General features: G+C 37.2%; 1 protein-coding gene across 3 annotated transcripts in view; it reads right to left on the bottom strand.

Moving 5' to 3' along the window:
* Window positions 1–10,165: 10,165 nt before the first annotated feature.
* Mlp60A (Muscle LIM protein at 60A) overlaps window positions 10,166–21,450 on the bottom strand; it is a 28,123-nt gene continuing 16,838 nt past the window's right edge. For 2 of the 3 annotated variants that reach the window (XM_067770772.1, XM_067770773.1), the window contains 4 exons: window positions 20,957–21,041; window positions 15,995–16,291; window positions 15,609–15,929; window positions 10,166–11,118 (listed from right to left, as the gene is read on the bottom strand). In XM_067770772.1, the coding sequence (XP_067626873.1) occupies window positions 10,848–11,118; window positions 15,609–15,929; window positions 15,995–16,291; window positions 20,957–21,041 (974 nt within the window). In that variant the 3' untranslated portion in view covers window positions 10,166–10,847. Of the gene's footprint in view, window positions 11,119–15,608; window positions 15,930–15,994; window positions 16,292–17,431; window positions 17,529–20,956; window positions 21,042–21,450 lie in introns of all 3 variants that reach the window. The other variant, XM_067770771.1, reaches the window with a different exon arrangement.

Raw genomic sequence — 21,450 nt, 5'->3', positions numbered from 1 at the left:
AGTTAAACTACGCTTAAACTTGCTCTGCAGTTTTTCATATACTATACCTGAAGTTTAAGCTGAGCTTAAGCGGCCAATCTGGCTCGGTTAAACTCTAGTTAACCTATCTTTTATTTGCGTTCGTTCGAAATGGCGTCGAATATACCCTACAAACATTTGGCTTGAATACCATTAGAGCACATGTTGATAACTAGGCATACTTCTAAAATTTCAAGGGTTGTTTCGAAACAGTGGCTCAACTCGAAAATCATAGCGTACTGAGCAAAAGAGGAATTTTTTATAAAGCAATAAATGCTATTACTTAAGTTGAAAAATTGGATTCCCAACTTGTGGTTCTCTAACTGAACTCAAATGTAAGATTCCATACGACAGTATTTTTACGAAAATAAAATAAAATATATATAATTTATATTTGATTAATTACGCTTCATTACTGCTATCAATCAGGTGTTTATTTATGACAATAAATAGCTGTTGGCTTTGATGGTACCAATTTGGATATTTTTTTATTCAACTCCACGTCTGCTCGATATGCAATGTAGGATATCAACTGGAGAAATGTGTTGAATATACATTTGAGAGCTGTACATTTCTCAAAATCTCAATAATAATTGGAAAATATTAATGCCGTTGGAAATCAACTCGAAAACTTATAATTTTACAAAATTTCTCAAAGGCTGGTAGTGATTGGAGAATGAAGTTGGATATCAACTCGAGATCTATCTGGTTTAAGAATAATTAAATAATTATGTTGGCTGTCATTTCCGGAAATAGATATATATTTCGCAGGAGAATTTTTTTTTCATATTTGTTGGGTAAACAAAATCCAACTGTTACCGTATCTACAAATTATCTAGATAATAAAAAAACCAATGTTGCCGCACAAAAAAAAAGCATACCCAAAGGCGGCCTTAAATTGTGACTGAAAAACTGCTCAGTAGTTTAACTGGGCCATGTTATGCGAATGAAAGATGATGCTCCGGCCAAGAAAGGGTTTATATCGGAACCCGCCTATGGAAGCAGTGGTAGAGGGCGACCCCCACTCCGTTGGAAGGACCTGGTGGAAAACGATTTAAACTCCCTTGGTGTAACCATTTGGCGCCGGTTGGCAGAGCGAAAGAGCGACTGGCGCGCCTTGTTGGACGACCATAACCGTTTAGACGGTTAAGCGCCAATTAAGTGAGTAAGTAATTTTAAAATTTTCAAAATTTGACTAGAGTTTAAACAAACTTAGTTTAAGCTTGGCTTAACCAACTACTGAGAAATCGGTCCTAAATTTCAATACACATTATATTGAGATGCAACTGAAATATGTGTCTATGTTTCACCTCTACACTAATTCTATGTATCACCTCTACAAATGGTGTGTGCCCACTATTCATCGCAGCCGATTCAGCTATATGTTATATACATCATAGGCTGTGTGTATCCGCTGTTAGGTACACCCTGTTCTGTAGCTACCCTGCTAGACAGCTGTCAGTCATTTGAGGCATCAATTGACAGATATGGCTGATGGAAATTTACATCAGGGCGTAAAGCAAACCCTGCTAGACAGAGCTGACGGAAACTCAAACACATTAACAGAATTGTTGACATCACTAATACACTCGCATAAATTTTCCCTTTTATTCGTATGGAAAACCATGGTATGTATGTGTGTCTATACACGTATGCAGAATGTTTACATCAGGTTTGTCATGTCCTGATAGAAACTTTACTTTACGCTGTGATGTAAATTTCCATTAGCCATATGTGTCAATTGCTGCCTCAAATGGCTGATAGCTGTCTAGCAGGGAAGTTTCTATCAGGTTGTTAGAGGCGACATGACAAACCTGATGTAAACATTCTGTATACGTGTATGCATACACATACATACCATGGTTTTCCATACGAATAAAAGGAAAAATTTATGCGAGTGTATTAGTGATGTCAAAAATTCTGTTAATGTGTTGGAGTTTCCGTCAGCTCTGTCTAGCAGGGCTGCCGCTAGATGGGTCTCCTAAGCATTATATACGAAGATAAGCGTTTTTTTACGCGCAAAAAAAAAAGGACGGCTATTGTAAATAAAACAAGTATGATATCTTATCCGTCAACTGCTTGACAGGATGTTCAACATGGATACTTTTTAGCGTTATGACAACATTTTGAAAGGATGTTCAATATGGCAGCGGATAGGATCAGCTATATTCGGCGCGTGATAGAAAGAGATACATAATGAGACCACGATAGTCAAAAATCAGGTGATCGATTCTATTAGTAATTTTGACGTCTATACAAAAGTTATCACACTTGTCTTATCTACAATGCTTAAGAACGCGCGTGAGAAGTTATGTATACTTATTTGGCACCATCTAATATAGGAGCCGGCACGGGAGGCCTGGTAGATGTGAAATATTTACACAATTTTTTAAAAGTATACATATGTAGAAATGTGATGGCTGTGGTGTGGTGGCAGCGTGCTCCGCCTACCACACCGAGGATCGTGGGTTCCACTCCACAAAGCAACGACGAAAATTTAGAAACAATTTTTTAAATTGGAAAAAAAAATTTTATAAGCGGTGTCCCTCCTCGGCAGTGATTTGGCAAACTCTCCGAGCATATTTCTGCCATGAAAAGCTTCTCAGAGAAAACTCATCTGCTTTGCAGATGCCGTTTAGAGTCGGCATAAAACATGTAGGTCCCGTCCCACCAACTTGTAGAAAAAATTTAAAAGGAGCACAACGTAAATTGGAAGTGAAGTTCGGCCTAAAATCTTCGGAGGTTATCGCGCCTTGCATTTATTTATTTTTTTTAATATGTAAATAAATAAAAGAACAGATTGCGATGGGAACTAAATATGGCATAACGATAGTATTGTAACGAATTTACTGCAAATCCTCATTTGCCCTTTTGCTAAGTTCGAATCACTAAACTGTTGAATAAATAACTCCAATATTGAATAATGGAAAAATGGCCTTTCTTAAAGTACTTCACAATAACACTTATACTTTGCAACTAAGCCATCTAATAACCAAACTGACTGATAGCTTAAATGAAATTCTACTATTGCCCGACAGATTGGGTGCTTAATCAATAACTGCTTGATAGCTCAAATTAAACTGAATTCCAGCGCCTCTACATTTGCTGCCTTTTATACTCTCTGATTTCAACGTTCGCATCTTCTACGCGCTTCCATTTCTAGAATCTACTAGTTGCCATCAGCTCTCAAATTTCTCAGCTGTAACTACAATTGCATGATTTTATAGCTTCTCTCATTGCATATTTTCAGGAGTATCTCAGATATATGCATGTGTTTGTGCATTGATTCTCCGCTGCTCGTATCCGTACATGGTACATATGTGTATACGCAATTATTGTTTCGTTTATGTAGATACATAATGATTGATCTATGGATGTGCATGATATCACTGTTTAGCATCGGCTTAGAGATAGCAGCACCCCTTAGTTTTGCTAATATTCGTAACACTGCCCTCCACCTAAGTATGATCGTCCTGATTAGACAAATCTCCCGATCTAAACGCCGCTACCATCTCCAAGTGTACCACTCTTCTAATCCGTGGTTTCCCAGTGGTTTGCATGCGGTAGATGGTATCACTGATCTTCTTCACAACTTTGTACGGGCCTTCCCAACTGCACCGAAATTTGGATGGAACATCTTTCCGCCGGTGAGGGTTGTTTAACAGAACCAAATCTCCCTCCAAGAAACCTTCCGAATTTTTGTTCTCATCATTGTACCTGCGTTTCATCTTACTACTCATTATTCTTGATCGTTCCCTCGCACTCTGTTGTTTGGCCAATGAACTTCTTCGCAGAGCTTGCACTTGACGGATTGACTTTGAATCATCATTATCGTCTGGACGTTTCACAACAGTAGTGCGCGCTGGCTTGAAACCACCCTTGTATTCTTTCTGAAAAATTATTTCAGTCATTTTAGTGTGTCCATTAGGGTTTGTCGATGCCGGTCTAACTCTCGCAGGTACCTTCGGTTTTGATTTGTTTGGTCCATTCGTTCCATCAACCCTTGCCCGATCTGCCGCCTTTGACTTTTGCGCTCTTTGTCGAATCTCTTTCACCAGCACTCGATTACTGCTGAACCCTTCTTCCAAACTGAAGTTAAGTGGCACATCCTGGTTCTCATAGCGCATAATCTTTCTTGCCATATCGATCCTGATGTCATGGTCAACTAAGAATTCACTCCCAATATGACTTCATCAACGATCTCCGCCACAACGAATCCTTGTAGAACCATGACCTTCCCAATTAGGACTTCACATATCACTTCTCCCTGGACTTGGTTATACTCGCCTGTGACCGTACGCAACCTTGCTCCAGGTAACGGTTTTACTCTCCTGTTGACTAAATCAGATCGAATCAAGGAATGAGATGCGCCCTTATCTACAGTCAGTACACGCTCCTTGCCATCCATATTCCCTCTGACGGTAAGACTGCTTGATTTCCTTCCAATTTGCGACACAGATATCACAGGACATTCAATAGCTGGAGCTAGCTCTCGATTTTTCCATCTGGCACGCTCTTGCTCATCTCCTCCAGCTTTGCGTTTACGGCCACCCAAGTTGGAACTACCAGGACCAAGATCGCAATGACGTGCAATGTGACCGGGCTTTGATAACTTTTTCACTCCGCTTTTGCGATCCTTTCAGCGCCTCCAATATTGCGTCTACCCACTCTGGCATTTTTACCTCCACACGGCGTGCTTTGAAAACTGGCTTACACAGAAGCAATGCTGTTTCTTAAGTCAGTGCATGGGATACCGTTTCTGCGAATGTGGGTTTTGTGTTTGCATATGTCGCTCGCTTCGTTTCTACGTCCCGTATGCCATTCATAAAACTCTGGATTTTTACCCTCTCGGTGTATTCCACGGGTGCGTCCGCATTTGCGAGATGAGCCAATCTTTCAACATCCGAGGCAAACTCCTGCAAAGTCTCATTCGTTCTTTGGTGACGGTTTGGCAACTCAATTTGGAATATCTGTTTGCTATGCTCGCTTCCATAACGTCTCTCGACAGCGGCCATCAATGCTTCATAGTTGTTCCGCTCTCCTTCGGGAATCGTCTGTAGGATTTCGGCTGCTGGCCCTTTCAATGCCACGAATAGAGCTGCGACTTTATCTTCAGCACTCTAGTTGTTCACTGCTGCGGTCTTCTCAACTGAATCTTAAACACCTGGAAAGGAACAGAACCGTCAAAGGATGGTGTTTTTACCTTTGGATTGCTTGCTGAAACAGCTGGGCGGTGTAGTTGTAACTGCTCCATACGACCTTTTAACGCTTCCATCTCGGCATCAATTTTGTCCTCGAGTTGTAAAATTTTTGCATCCTGCTCTTCCAGTTTCACAAAGAGCTGCGATGATACCTGTTCCGAAATTTGTGCAGACGTTTCAGATATACGTGCCTCTTGCGCTTCCAGTTGAGATGTCTTCTGTTCTTGCAGTTGAGTTTCCATCTTGGATGTAATCTGTGTCGATATTTCTGACATACACGTTTCTTGTGCTTCAATCTTCGATGTTATTTCTGACGACATTTCTGCAATATGTGTCTTCTGTTCTTCCAGTTGAGATGACATTTGCGACGACATTGATGTTACTGTCGATGTTTGTGCAGATATTGCAGCCAAAATCATGTTCAAGTCTGTGCTCGTAACTGTCTGCGATGTTTCGTTTTGCTCTTAAATTTTTGTTGTTGTCTCGTCCCCATCAGGATAAAAGACATACTCGTCCACATCAATTCCTTCTGCTTCCATTGCCTCTCGTAGCCGTGCCTGAAGTTCGAGTTTAACGCCGCTTGTATTCAATCCACGGCTCTCCAACTCCTTCTTCAGTTGCTGGATCTTTAATTCACTGAACTTTGCCATGTCCTTGTTGTCCTCTGGAATTTATTCAACAATTCCTTTTCTGACACCAATTGTAACGAATTTACTGCAAATCCTCATTTGCCCTTTTGCTAAGTTCGAATCACTAAACTGTTGAATAAATAACTCCAATATTGAATAATGGAAAAATGGCCTTTATTAAACTACTTCACAATAACACTTATACTTTGCAACTAGCTGGCTTAATAACCAAACTGACTGATAGCTTAAATGAAACTCTACTATTGCCTGACAGATTGCGTGCTTAATAAATAACTGCTTGATAGCTCAAATTAAACTGAATTCCAGCGCCTCTACATTTGCTGCCTTTTATACTCTCTGATTTCAACGTTCGCATCTTCTAGGCGCTTCCATTTCCAGAATCTACTAGTTGCCATCAGCTCTCAAATTTCTCAGCTGTAACTACAATTGCACGATTTTATAGCTTCCCTCATTGCATACTTTCAGGAGTATCTCAGATATATGCACGTGTTTGTGCATTGATTCTCCGCTGCTCGTATACGTACATGGTACATATGTGTAGACGCAATTATTGTTTCGTTTATGTAGATACATAATGATTGATCTATGGATGTGCATGATATCACTGTTTAGCATCGGCTTAGAGATAGCAGCACCCCTTAGTTTTGCTAATATTCGTAACTGTATTATATATTCGATTTTTTCCGCAGTGATACCCAAATGACCCCTGGAGGATACCAAAGAATTCTTCAAAATCCTCCCGAAATGACTTTGAGAGAGCCCCTGAAATGATTTCATAACGACTCCGAAGTGATCCCCAAATGCCTATGGTAGGATTCCGACAGAATTCCCTAAGTTATCCTGGAATGACTCCAAGTGACCCTAGGAAGACCTCTGCAGCCTCTAAAATCAACCGGAACTTATCCCCAAATGACCCCGCGAGGACCCCAGAAGAGTCCCCGAAATAATCGTCCAACGAGCTCGGAGTGATCACCAAACGCTCCTCAAATGACTCCGGGAGGATCCCGAGAGAGTTCCAAAAATTATTATGAAACTGCCCCAGAAGGACCACGGCGGAGTCTTCGAAGTCTTCCTGTTCGTCTAAGAACATACTAGACCTGCATATGCCGGAAAATATGAATCTTGTTCGTTCGCACTCCGCATATAATCGGCCTCCTAATAAGCAAAGCGGCGGAGTATACATTAGACTGGGTTGGTCCTCATACAAAAATAAAGTTGCTTATGTCCGCCCCTAAATTTGAAGATTATGTTGAGAGGGTTTCGGAAACATTTTTTTGAATTTTTTTGATCCTTCGAAATACAGCCAAAAAGGTTTTTTCGTTGTAACTTGGTTATTTGACGTCCGATTTTTAAAATTGATATGTCATTATTTTGGCCTTGAGAAGCTTCACATTTCCGCTTAATGTCCTTTTAAGCTATGAAGTCGTTTTCACATGATTACGTCAGCAAAATTTTTGCTGAACGCGTTAACAAAAAAATTAAATAAAATTTCGAAATGTAGAATTTCGAACTTCAAACTTCGTAAGCCGATATCTATTTGTTCGAAAAACGGAGATAGTACTTTGTTTACTTAAGCCTCAATCTCTACGAAAAAGTGGGTTTGTCCAATACCCAGAAAAAAAGTTGATTTTGTCGCATAGTGTTATTATTATAAATACGAAACAACAGATTTGACTCACGTATTTACTTTGACTTCCCCTATTCATGATATTTGGCATATCTTTATTAACTTTTCAATGCAAACCCTGCAATTTTTCCTCCAAAAATATCATGACTTTCAGGTCTGAGTATAATAAGAATCAGGTATAATAACAGTTGCAATAAATATTGAAAGTGCTATAACTTCTATGTTTATTCTTTTAGTAATATGGTTTCAAAGCAGCATTTTCTTGAATTTTCAAGTACTTTCGTTTGGTAAGGTAAAAACATACATTAGGGGGGTAAAATTTTGTTAGCTGACCTAATCATGTGAAAACGACTTCATAGCTTAAAAGGACATTAAGCAGAAATGTGAAGCTTCTCAAGGCCAAAATAATGACATATCAATTTTAAAAATCGGACGTCAAATAACCAAGTTACAACGAAAAAACCTTTTTGGCTGTATTTCGAAGGATAAAAAAAAATTAAAAAAAATTTTTCCGAAACTCTCTCAACATAATCTTCAAATTTAGGGGCGGACATTAGCAACTTTTTTTTCGACCCAGTCTAGTATACATATATTGTACCCAACTCTCAACTCTGAATTGACTGAAAGTTGAAGACATTTAATTAAAGAAAGAAGGTGAAAACAGTACCTCACATGTACTTGAGAGTTCATCGAAAGATTTCAGTCAAATAAAGTTAGCGTAACCGTGGTTGTATCCAGTATTCTGGATCACAGTTGTTGAGGTTCGCATTTTAAAAGCCGTAACAATTAAGACGTTGCGTGGGTTAAGCGATTTATGAATAACTACTGTCAATTTGTGCAGATCTCTTGAACCCAGCAAAATGACGGAGTTTGTTTTTATCGAAGTTTTGGTTCCTACTTGTAGATTAATCTAAAATTTAATATAAAGTTCCACCATTGACCTTTCAAGCAAAAGTGGGAATTTATCGGTACACAAATGACCCACCACCCTAATTGCCCTATATCTTTTGAACCAAGTAAGATTTTCTAAATTTTTGTTTCGCATTCATATACCTACATTTAGATTGCTCCAGAGTACGTCTCAAGGTTCTATCCTTAACCGTTCAGGCGCTATGTGAGATATCCGATTTAACGACAACTATTGACGGCTAAACCGATTACAGCGGATATCTCTTGAATCAAGCAAAATTTAAAAATTTTGTTTGTTGCATTATATAGCTGCCCTTTTGTAGATTATGGCACAATTTTGTTCAAGATTCTATAGTTAACGGCAACGGTTAAATCTCTTTTTATGGTTTTCGGTTTGTGCATACCTTTTGGACCAACGCAAATGGCAAAGCTTTTGACATATAGGCTGTCACTTGTAGATTAATTCACCATTTAACATAAACTTCTATAATTAACCCTTCAGGGCTAAATGGGAATTGATGGGTACACAAATGACTCAACACTTAAATTGCACTATATCTTCTCAGCCAAGCTTTTCTTGCACATATATAGGTACATTTTTGTAGATCAAAACACAATTTACCCCCCACTTGGCGCCTTAACAGTTAACGGTAGAACTTTGAGTCAAGTTGTGCCTCAATCATATATATTATTTCTAATTGCTGTTTTCATGTACGGGTCCCTTTTTTGCTCTTATTTGGAATCCAAAATCTATAAATAAAGTTTTGGTTGTAAAGGTGCACATTCGGGCTATTAGCGAGCTTTGGGCAATTTTTGTCGCAGTGCTTTTGTTTAGCTACATTTTATTAAAATAATTTGTTAAAAAAAACGATTATGAGCACGCAAAGAGATCTATTTGTACTATGGGACTATTGTGAATATTTGCACTGCATTACCGGCAGTTGCTATTGTACGCTAGATGGCAGCGCAACTGTAAGAAGTTAATAGAACAGCTGATTTCTGTTGATATTTGATAAGAGACTTTTATATTGGTTGCGCAAGATGCGCACGGGTCAGACTCGTCTACAAATAATGCAACAAACAAAATTTTGAAATTTTGCTTGGTTCAATAGATATTTCCAATTATCGGCTTAGCTGTCATTAGTTGTCGATAAACCGAATGTCTCACGTAGCGCTGGAATCATTATTGATAGAACCCTCAATCAAATTGCGTATTCATCTGCTAATGGGTAGCTATATGAATGCAAAACAAGAATTTAGAAAATTTTGCTTGGTCCAAGAGGGTAATTTAAGTGCTGGGTCATTTGAGCACCGATAAATTCCCATTTTTGCCTTGAAGGGTTAATTATGGAATTTTATATCAAATTGTGGATTATAAATTCCATTAGCAGATGAATACGCGATCGCGTAGGTGGGAGTTAACAGATTGAGAACCACTGACTTGATATCTACAAGTAATCATTTAAACGACGCAGGAACACTATAGTTCCTTAGAGCAGAAGGCTGGGCGCTCTAGTGACAGTGATTATTTCTCTAAATATGCTATTTGACACGCGGGTACCCTGTTAGGCGTTCGATGGCTTATTTTGATAGCATGACCTATTCAGCAAAATACTTTGGGCTTACATTGTAGTACTCATGCCCAGGTAAAGCACGCACAGCTCGTACTTAAAATATACCCAGTTGTTATTGCTTGGCAAGCATCCGGCCGGATTAACGGATAGCTAAAGATGGCTGGATTCAGGATAGCTAATAAAATATTTCTAATTTTTCACATATTGCACTTAATTTATTTTAGGGTCTTTCGTTCTTTATTTTATTCTCAAATACGTACAATTTTTTCATACAAAGCACTAATTTACATACATAAATACCTGGCGACAACTTTAAACGTATATACATACATACATACGGACATACTTACATACATACATATGTACATTTGAGGTCGTTTTTTGGTGTTTTTTTGGTTATTTCGTAACACAACATTTAGTATGTACATATGTACATACATACATATGTATATAGGAAATAAGTGGTATGGAAAAATTATTAATGCAACTCATACCGAAACTCATTTAAACACTTCTTAAAAATTATAGATACACGGTACTAAGTATTTAATAAAAATGCAGTCTTTATACGACTTGATGATAGTATGTAGTTGTTGGAAATGAGTTGCATCGATAAAATATCGCAATTTACACACATATGTACAAATACATATGTATAAATAAAATAAATTGTTCGTACCTACTCGATGTAAACTAATATTTGTTTTCGTTTAAAAAAGATCGTTGATTATTTTCTTAATACCTATTTCGTACTGAAAACTATTTCGTCGTGTTCGTTGTTTTTTTTGTTTCTTTTTTTAATGTATATTTACATATGGGTATACATACATAAATACATATTTTTATACATATTATTTGGAAAAGTACTTTATGTCATTGTAAGAGTGCCTGCACCAAGTCCAAAACCAACACCTTTTGGTCCGAAATTTCGACCATAACATGCCCGGCAATAAATGTCACCATCTGGGCCATCATTTAAGTTTGTCGAGTCTAGAGATTTCCTACAGTCAGCACAATGGAAACAACGTTTGTGCCAAATTCTACTTTTGCTTATCATTTGTTCAGCGGCGAAGACTGCATATCCGCAACGTGGGCAACCTCCTGATGAACGCGCTCCACTAAATGGTTTGCCTTCAGGACTGAAAATATATTTTGTATGTATATGTTAGTTTATGAAAAAAAAACGATGGTTTGTTATAAATCAGTTAAACAATTTTAGCCTCACCCCTTATAAACTTAAATACTCTGCTGCTGGTCACCTAGTCCTTCCAGATTAAATCGAAATAAAAATTCTGTTACTAGGATCTCGTCTCTTTTCGACAGAATCATCAACAAGCTACAAAGCCAACAATATATCCCACACGACGAAAGCAAGGAAGAGAATGGAGCTTAGAGTCCTGACCTTGCTAGCCTTCTAGTATTATTGATATCGAACAATACTCACTGACGCATCAGCAAGTTTGTGCTTATAATAACAATTATATACACCGAAAGAAGAAATGAACTGACAGTTATTCAGTTATATTTATCGCAGTATGGTTAGTTCAACGGACCTTTCTGTCAAGAATACAAACTTCAATGGTCATTTGAGCAGAAGAAAACATTTTTATCTCAAGTTAACAATCTTTATATATAAAAATCACGTGTCACATTGTTTGTCCGCGATGGACTCCTAAACTACTGAAGCGATTTTGAATTTGTTTTGCACCCCGTGTGTAGTTTGATATAAGTTGATATATAGGATAGGTTATATCTCAGTTTATAGTTGCAATATTATTTTATTGCAAATTTTTGTATATGCTTATACGTAATAATAAAATGTTACGTATACGCACCGGCACTCATATTTTCAGGTGGTGCGGATATACTTCCGTGTAATTGGTTGGTGTTTAATTAAACAACGTGTTTATCAATAAAAAATATTATAGCGAATGATATCAAGTATAGCACACCACAAGGCCCGGCGAGAGGGGGATGAAATGGGGGGATTACCCCCGGACCCGGGGTTTCTGAGGGGGGAAGCGATTTAGAAGTACTAAGACATTTTTTTAATTCAGCAAAGTCTTTAGTTGTTCCATGTGCAATTTTTAAGCCGAATTTCAAAAGAAACGAATATCTGTATTTCGTTTTAATATTATAGTGAAAAAGTGGATCAGGGTAACACTAGGATGTGTTGTTAAATTAGGTATCAAACTGAAGCTGTTGATGAGTGCTTTAAGGGTAGTCTTCATACCTATTGGTGACTAGGGTCTCGATATATAGGCCAAAACGTGGATGCGGATACCCCTAGAATGTGTGTGTAATAAGGATGCCAGCTTTAAAGTAATTTTCATTATGATATTCGATTTAGTCGCATCTACCTGGCAAAACTATAAATATGCACGCGAAGCCGAATTAAACACATGAATTAATAATACCCACATATGTACCTATTTACATACGTCCTATTCGATTTGCTGAAATTTGGTATATAAATTTGCCTATATTAGTAGTTACAATCCTTTTTTCCGGGAAGTAGCCCAGAGACGGACTGGGCCTGGGATTAGGACTAGGACTGGGACTGAGACTCGGAGTGGGACTGGGACTCGGATTGGAACAAAATACATACCACCCTCTGGGACAGGCATAAGGGATGAAGAAGAACGTGAGAGAAGCGAAAAGAGAGAAGGAGACTGAGAAAGAAATAAAATGGGACGAATATGGAGATAGTTAAGCGAAAAAGACAGAGGGAGGGAGGGAGGAGTGAATAAAAGGATCAGGAAAAAGTGAAGAGGGGTAGCGGGGAGGGCAAAGTTAGACGGAAAAAGCTTATTAAAACGTATGCAGAAAGGCCAAATTTAGGGCAGAACAACGTCTCCCGGGTCTGCTAGTATTCTGTAAAAATTACATATCCTCAATCAGTCTAACTGAATTTTCTGTTAAAAGCGAAATATCTGTAATATCAACAGCCAATCTTTTATTTTACCAGTTTTCATTGGTATTTTTAGACATTAATAATTGTTAGTTGACACATTAGGGCTATGATAGTAGCCTGCTACGCCTACCATGCCGAAAATCCAGGGAACAAGGCCTGCAAAAAGGAATATCAAAGTTCTTAAAAAATGTTTTTAATTTGTATGATTTTATTAACAGAGTTGGGTTACATTTGATGACCTTTTTTTTGTTGATTTGACTGCCAAAACGGTTAATTCAGAATCAACAATTTGTGCAATGCTAATTCATCAGCGTTTTACAATTGATAAAAATTGGTTGATTTTACCAGTTTTTTTTTTCTTTCAGACCAGTTTTTCTAAAGACTGATGAACGCGTGAAATCGAAGATTGTAAACCATAAAACGTTTAAAACGAATTTAGGGAAATCCTGTTTATTACGCGTCTTCTGCTAACGTTCGTTTCGCTGAACTGTCGAATAAATAACTCCAATATTCAGTATTGCAAATGGTCTTTATTAGACTACTTTGAGAGTAGTACAATTATACTTCACAATTTTGCTTCACTTCACAATAGCGTGTTTAAATCAAACCGATTACTGATTACTCAGCTTGCGCTGCTTTTATACTCTCCGATGCTTCGTTCGCATATTTCTCCTAAGGTCTACACGTTTCACCTTCTAGAACTTTTGTATCTTCTGCTTGGTTACCATCTATATACATGTATATTTGTAGTTTATGTTTTTCTTATAGCCATATGCGGGTGTATGTGTGAGTAACTACTTCGGCTAAGGATTACATGTGTTTGGGAGTAACCTCTTCGTTGCTTTGTATGTATGTGTGTAAATGATGATTGATTTGTTCATGTACATAAGAGTGGCAGCTTGCTGTTGTGCCTTTATTTACTATCAACATAGTGATTCTAAAATTCGCCACACTGCCCTCCTCCTAAGTCGGATCGTCCCGATCAGAAACATTTTCTGATCTAAACGCTGCCAGCCTTTCCAAATGAACCACCTTCATTTTGCTTCGTGGTTTGCCAATGGTTTGTATGCGGTAAACTACATCGTTGATCCATTTTACAACTTTGTATGCCATCATGAATAATGGTATGCAGGTATCCCACTCTTTATGGAACTTGTCTACTACTTTCCTTAAGTACTCCTCCAAGGTTCTATTGAATCGTCCCACCATACCATCGGATTGAGGATGCAATGCAGTTGTCCGTGTTTTTCGAATGCCCAACGTCTTACACATTTCTTGGAAAACAGCTTATTCAAAATTTCTCCCTTGGTCAGAATGTAACTCCATTGGTACACCATACCATACCTTGCAACCCAATTGTATATGACCAATTCTGCTACTGTTTCCGCTTTTTGATTTGCAATTGGGTATACCTCTGGCCACTCGCTGAAATAATCCAATAACCACCAGAACATATTTGCTTCCGCGGTTGGTAGTAGGAATGAACAGTGTTTGCATTCCAAACTACATGGTCTTCGTGACATTGCATCAGCATTTGCATACTACCTTTTCGATGCTCAATCAAAGTTATAGCTTTGTAGTTGCTCGACCCACCGTGCCAATTGACCTATCAGTATTATATATGTGTATACTGTCTGTCGTACCATTAATTTTTCGTGGTCGCCGGTAACCAATTTTTATGCTCTTACTGCTCCTGAAGAGCAGGTGTGAGAGTCGAGTTGCAAAATCATTGGCAGTCTGTTGCGATTGCAGCCTTTCGACGCCTAGCTTTCCCAAGCAGAGGCGAGCGCATACTTAGACTGCGCCAAGAGATTGGTCCGGGCCGATATTAGGTCCTCGGATCGTGCGCACATCAAAAACGCATGCCATCAATTTATCACAACGTGGTAAATCTGATTGCGTGTGACAGCCATGTAGCTTGATATATATTTTTATGCATGTACCTCGTACTGGATATGGCCATGTTGGGAGCATCGGCGAAGTCGATCAGCCTTAGTTCATTAGGAGAGGTTTCATTGTGTAGGCTGAACTTACCGACTGTGGTGCCGAAAACATCTTCTTTGCCCACCCTAGCGTTAAAGTCGCCAAGCACGGCTCTTATATCATGGCGGGGGCAGCGCTCATATGTGTGTTCAATACGCTAATCGGGCTAGTGACCTCTAACATCGTTACGAAGGTAATGGTCGTGTTTTTGTTTACTTGAATATACATTTTCGTTTGCGAATAAAAAATAACGATCATCGGCAATTATTTTATATTATAGATTATTAACAATACTATAGTAGATGATATGTCATGCATTTAACTTTCACTCGAATTCGCTTGATAATTTTTGATCCCGATTGGGAATGGTTCGAGGGTGTCGCAGAGAAAAGTTCAAATTTTAATATTTTGAGTATTCATAGAGTAAAATTAACTTCGGATGGGGGGTGGGGGTTTGCAGGGTACCTCTTCCGGACCAAAATTTATACGGGATGACGACTACTATAACATTATCGATTTTTTGAGTTTCAATGGAAAAATGTTAGCTCTGACTTATGTGGGACACCCCCCACCCGTGTCTAACGGGGGCCAAAATTTACGTGTGATATTTTACATTGGTATTATCGTTAGAAGGGGTGGAGCTGGAAATACTTAATTTAATATATAGGAAATCGCCATTACATTTATTTTACATTTGTACATCATACATACATACATGTCTTCGATACTTACAACTGAATGGTTGATTCACCAGAAGTCGATACTAATGTTGGTGCATGGCCGTATCCGAATCCCTTGGGACCGTAACGTTTGCCATAGCAAGGGCGGCAATAAATATCCTTATCTGGGCCATCACAAGCAATCATCGAATCCAACGGCCGGTGGCAATCGGCACAATTATAACACTTTTTGTGCCACATTTGGCCTTTTGAGAGTTGTTGTTCTGCGGCAAAAACAGCACCACCACAACGGGGACAACCTTCACCCTCTGGCGCTTTTATCGACGTTGTATCGGGACACACAAATGGTCTTTGAGAAGAAATTTGTTCTTCGCTAAAATATAAAACAGTACTATAATTTTCGAAATTGTTTGATAAAATTTAATGTTCGTAACTAACGTCATTCCATCTGTTTGCAGAAAACTAGATCCGCATGCAAAGCCATAGCCGTGTGGACCCCATTTTTTTCCATAACAAGTCTTGCAGTAAACTTCTTTATCAGGTCCATCGCATGCGATAATTGAGTCTAAAGTTTTTGTACAATCTCTACATTTGAAACATTTCCTGTGCCATTCACGACCCTTCGAGAGCACCAACTCGGCAGCAAATACAACACCACCGCAACGGGGACAGCCCTCGCCTGGTCGAGCTCTTATTTTTCCAACATCTATATCGGCTATTTTTGGTGCTAAATCACTACATAAATTAACGATACAAAAATAGTTATTTATATAATTAGTGAAAATATGACGTCAATGAACTAAAAAAATGTTCGGCAGCTTTTGTTCTCCAATTAAGAGTTAGATGAAAATAACTATCGTTATAACGCTTTTTTTCACCGACCAATATATTCTGTTACCAATCTATGCGCTTTTCAGTTTGATTTTTCAGCATAATTCTCAAAGTTTTACACGAGTATATCGACCTATCCTAATAGAAAGGTCGTAACTTAAAAGTTCAGAAGGGGATAATTTTTTTATTTACATATATACCTCTTTAGCCCTCAGAAGCTATTTAAAAATAGAAATTTTCGTTTTGTGCGATATGTTTCAGTTTGATATAAAGACTCGGCAATATCATCATCATAATATGATCGCTCTTATTTGGAATCCAAATCTATAAATAAACTTTTAGTTGTAAAGATGGAGATTCTGGCTATTAGCGAGTTTTGGGCAATTTTGGTCGTAGTGATTTTGTTTAGCTTTATTTTATTACAATAATTTGTTAAAATAAACGATTGTGAGCACACAAAGAAATCTATTTGTACTATGGGACTATTGTGAATATTTGCACTGCATTACCGGCAGTTGCTATTGTACGCTACATGGCAGCACTTTTAATTGATCGACGGCAGTTGCTATTATACGCTAGATGGCAGCGCAAGCTGTAATTAATAGAACAGCTGATTTCTGTTGATATTTGATAAGATATTTGGTTGCGCAAGATGCGCACGACTCAGGCTCGTTACCTTAAAAAAAAAATTTGGAAATTTATACTTTTACTTGAAACTAGTGAGCAATTTTACTTGCTGATGGTTTTAAATCAGTGTAATGAAGGCTTGGTTGTATTTTTTAAATCCACGAAATGAGCAACTGGAAGAGACCTGCATTGAAAGTTCATTTGTGTTTTAATTTTGTTGATTTTACGTTTTGGTGTGTGGACCTCCACATTTATAGTTTGAGTGCAATCGATTTTCGATCCGCGACGTATGACACGCATCATTTTGCAAACATCTACCATTTAGAATTGATTTTCTTTTAATTGTTTTCCAGTTTGATATGTAATTATCACTTTATAAAAAAAAATGTTCGCTTTTCCAAAGACCAAAGTAAGTACCTTTGCCATTCGCGGTCTCTTATGTCAGACATAAGTCCCATAGAAGAAATGCCTAAGTGACCATATCCTCTGGCTCCAAACTTCTGAGCATAACATCCTGTATTTAGAGGAATATATAAATATTCAAAACTAATGTAAATAAATTTATAACTCTATACTTTTACATTAGAAGTCACAGTGGAACAACTTACTGGGCACAAATATTTTGCTTAAAAACAAATTCGCATGCACACACATACATATACAAAATGTGAAACTACAAAGACATATATGTACATATATATGTAGCAAAAATTTAAGTTGATCCAGGTAAAAATGTTAACATATCCATATCAGTCAATTTGTGAAATTTTCTTTCCTATCCAACTTTCCTCCGACGGTATTTAAACATCTGCATAAACAATAAACTATTTTATAATCATCTATATATAAATAGGCAAGTTGAAAAACTTGGGCTTTTTTTTACGGACATATGTATATACGTATCGCTAGGTCTCTCAAGGAGCAGTACAGGGTATATAGGAAAAATTAAATATAGCGCTTATGTACATACATATCAATTTAAATCTAACACTACTACAAATGTCAACCTCGGATTTAAACTCCCTGCAAAAAATGCGATTAGTCTAGGATGAATTCGGGATGAGTCGCAAAGGAGTATGCGACCAATGCCAGTTTTGATGTTTGAGCATGTCCTATGAAGAGACTAACTGTACCCATTTATACCCGAAAGGAAGCGATAAGACCACTCCCCTTTCCACCCATATGGGAACATAAGAAGACTAGTCCCTTTTCGGTTCTATAAGAACTTAAATAGGACCCAAACGCATTTTTCATGACAGAAACATGATCGAAGGGTTTTCGAAGCCACAAAATCTATTTGAGCGGGCGGAACAGCTTTTCTAAATGGAATAAAAATATTCTCCGAAAATTTAACCTCAACTCCGGCGTAGTCGTTAAGTCCTAGTAATTTAGGTTCGGTATAGGGCTCCGCATTTTTCTTAAATAATTCGATTCAATCACCTATAATTTTTTTTATTTTACTTCGTTCCTGTTTTTTTAATATTTCTCATAGATATCTTACTGACTAATCCCAACTGTACCCAAAAGGGACTATAGGGGAACAATTATGCCCAAATGTACAATGACAAAAGAGATCAATTGGAGATCACTCACACCACGGATGTTGATGTTGTTGTACTCAGATTTAAACTCTCGATCAAATGAACGATGAGTGTGTACATAGGGTTTTGTTGGAAGTATAGCGCGAGAATCAGCAAATATGAGAAAGTATGTAAATTTCTTTGCTGATATTCAAAGTGTTTACAACAACATACGATCAATTTAAGTTGGAGTTCAATTTATTTGTTTTGTTGGTTGCAACAATTTTGTATACTACTTTGTTAGTTTATTAAAACAAATAAAGCAAAAAGAAGGAAATTACAGAAAAAAAGAAAATAAAATAAAAGAAAAGAAACGAAAAGAAAAGAGAAGAAAAGCAAGCGAAAGTGTAGGAAATGAAAGGGAAGTAAAATAAAGGGAAGATAAGAAAAGGAAAAAGACCAAGATAAAATTAAAATATTTTTTGTTTTCCGACAGAGTGGATAACACTGGTCAACAGTGAAAAATTTTCCACACTTTTTTTTAGTCGTTTTAAGTCAATTTAAGGGTGCTGATTACGAAAATTTGATTTGTTTCTTTCTAACAGCTCTAGTTTTTAATTTTCGTATAGGTGTTGAATTCTTACAAAAATGAGACTTTTTACATACTTAATTTTAATGATTTACCGCGTAACAGCACAAAATTGCATTTTATAAGACTTTCTTGCATGTGGGTATTGTTTAAGATCCCGACAAAGACTCCAGCAGTAATCGGCCATCATATACGTGTCCCATCTTCCTTGGTATTACTCTTCCATAATACGAATATCCTGGTGAAATCTTTCACCCTGCTCTTCACTATAATCTCCAAGATTCTTAGGAAGCCGATTTAAATAGTTATGCAAATAATGAATCTTAATGCTCATGTTCACGCCTAGATCTTCCATATTGCACAGCATATCGTTCACCAATTGCTCATAATTCGCAGATTTTTGATTTCCAAGGAAATTTTGCACTACCAAAACGAAAGATTTCCAAGTACTTCTTTCAAGCTCGTTCATCGACCCAATAAAATCTTAGCCTTTGATCAGCTGTCTTATCTGGGGGCCATCGAAAATACCTGCTTTTAATTTTTTTACCCAGGGAATTTTTTTGATAAGTAAGCAAAACATTGACCATCTTTTCTTAGCGCTTTAACGAACTGTTTCATTATACCGAGTTTAATATGAAGCGGTGGTAATAATAATGCTATCACGGTTTACCAAGGGTGGATTTATCACATTTGGGGTACCTCTCTCAATGGCCACACGTCACGGCTATCCCACATACATATGAAACACGGAAACCTGCTTGTTGTCCTAAAAGGATATTAACCATTTTTATTTAATTTAACGAAAGTTAAAGAACAAAAACAAAATAATGTCGATCACTTTCGCTAAGTCCTTCTTATTGACATTCTTGTAGTTTTTTTAATTTTCGTTAAATAAACCAACAAATACACAACAAATACAAAAACCAATAGTTTAAAATGAAAGAACAAAGGCAAATAATAAATGAAGTATTAAAAAATTGAAGTTTGCTTTTGCAAATTGTTGCATTTTTTGTCTTTGCACTTTTCTACTCCTGTGGGATATGTTTTCGGGTAGTCGAATAAATATCTCGAAAACTAGAGCTGTTCCAAAAAGGTAAAATGATTTATGAAATCAGCACATAAAATTACATCTAATGTGATAAAAATTTCCTTGGAAATTTTTGAAAAGTGGAAATTTGTTCCGCAGTGCAATTAATGTATATTGGAACGATTTTCCGTCACATCTTGCCCAATTTGGTTTAAAGATTACCCGGTTTCAGCGTTGTGTCATATTCATTGTAGTTTTTCGAACGAAGCCGGTTTGTCTCAAAACCAAATATGACAAGACCTGAAGAAAAGGGAAATGAATGGAAAGGAAAGAAAAGGAGATGAGAGGAAGAAAAAGAAAGCAAAAGTAAAGGCCTGTCTTTGGTGGTTACATTTCAACCACTTCAAGAACTTTAGCTTAAACAAACTACACCAAACTAATAATATATTTTGCATATTCAATATTGAAATGACTTTCATTTTCCCAATGCAATAAGCATTTTGTGAAATTTTAATGCCGTCACACTGCTTGCTTCAATGCCGGACTTACATAAATACATTGGTCACGTTGCTTCTCTTTGACATCCCCATAAGGAAAGAATTAAACGCCTAGCTGCCTAAATTTTAACTTCATCTCAAGCCTGAGGGCGATTGAATCATTGAAATTGCACTCCCACAAACTAATAAACTCAAGTCCAAAGCATACCCAACTCTTAAATCGGATTTAGTGGTTGTTATTAATTTTTCACAGATATGTTTGTAACCAAATAATTGAAATAAAGGAAAATTTGTGATTTAGGAACTTACCCATTTTCATAGCAATCAGATTGCAGAGCTCCACCGCCTTGACCATATCCATAACCTTTGGGTCCGAACTTTTTCGCATAACAAGCTAATCAGGACAACAATATACACACAAACAGAGGTACATATAAGGATTTAATATCGCACACAGATGTAAAAACATGCATATATGCTTGCATAGGTATTGCACAAAAACTAAAATTGCAATCAATGCCAAAATACAAAATCGTTTACAGAAATAAATGGTTGAAAAAACAAACTGTGATTGCCATTACAGTTTTTGATTATATTTCATAATTGATTGCTGGCGAATATGTTTACAAGTGAATGTAATTGATGATTGTAGTTTGTACAATAAAATATTAACTAAAGCAATTGTATTCAATTAAGTCACGTAAAATAATCAAATTGTATTGAGGTAGACGAAATTCGAAATTCAATCGCCCAACGTTTTGAAGGCCTGATTTTAATTGCAAATCAATTTAGAATAGCAGTCC

This window comes from Eurosta solidaginis, chromosome 3 (genome assembly GCF_040869045.1).
Source record: "Eurosta solidaginis isolate ZX-2024a chromosome 3, ASM4086904v1, whole genome shotgun sequence".
NCBI lineage: Eukaryota > Metazoa > Arthropoda > Insecta > Diptera > Tephritidae > Eurosta > Eurosta solidaginis.
The sequence above is the reverse complement of the archived record's forward strand: the minus strand, read 5'-3'. Positions and strand labels throughout refer to the sequence as shown.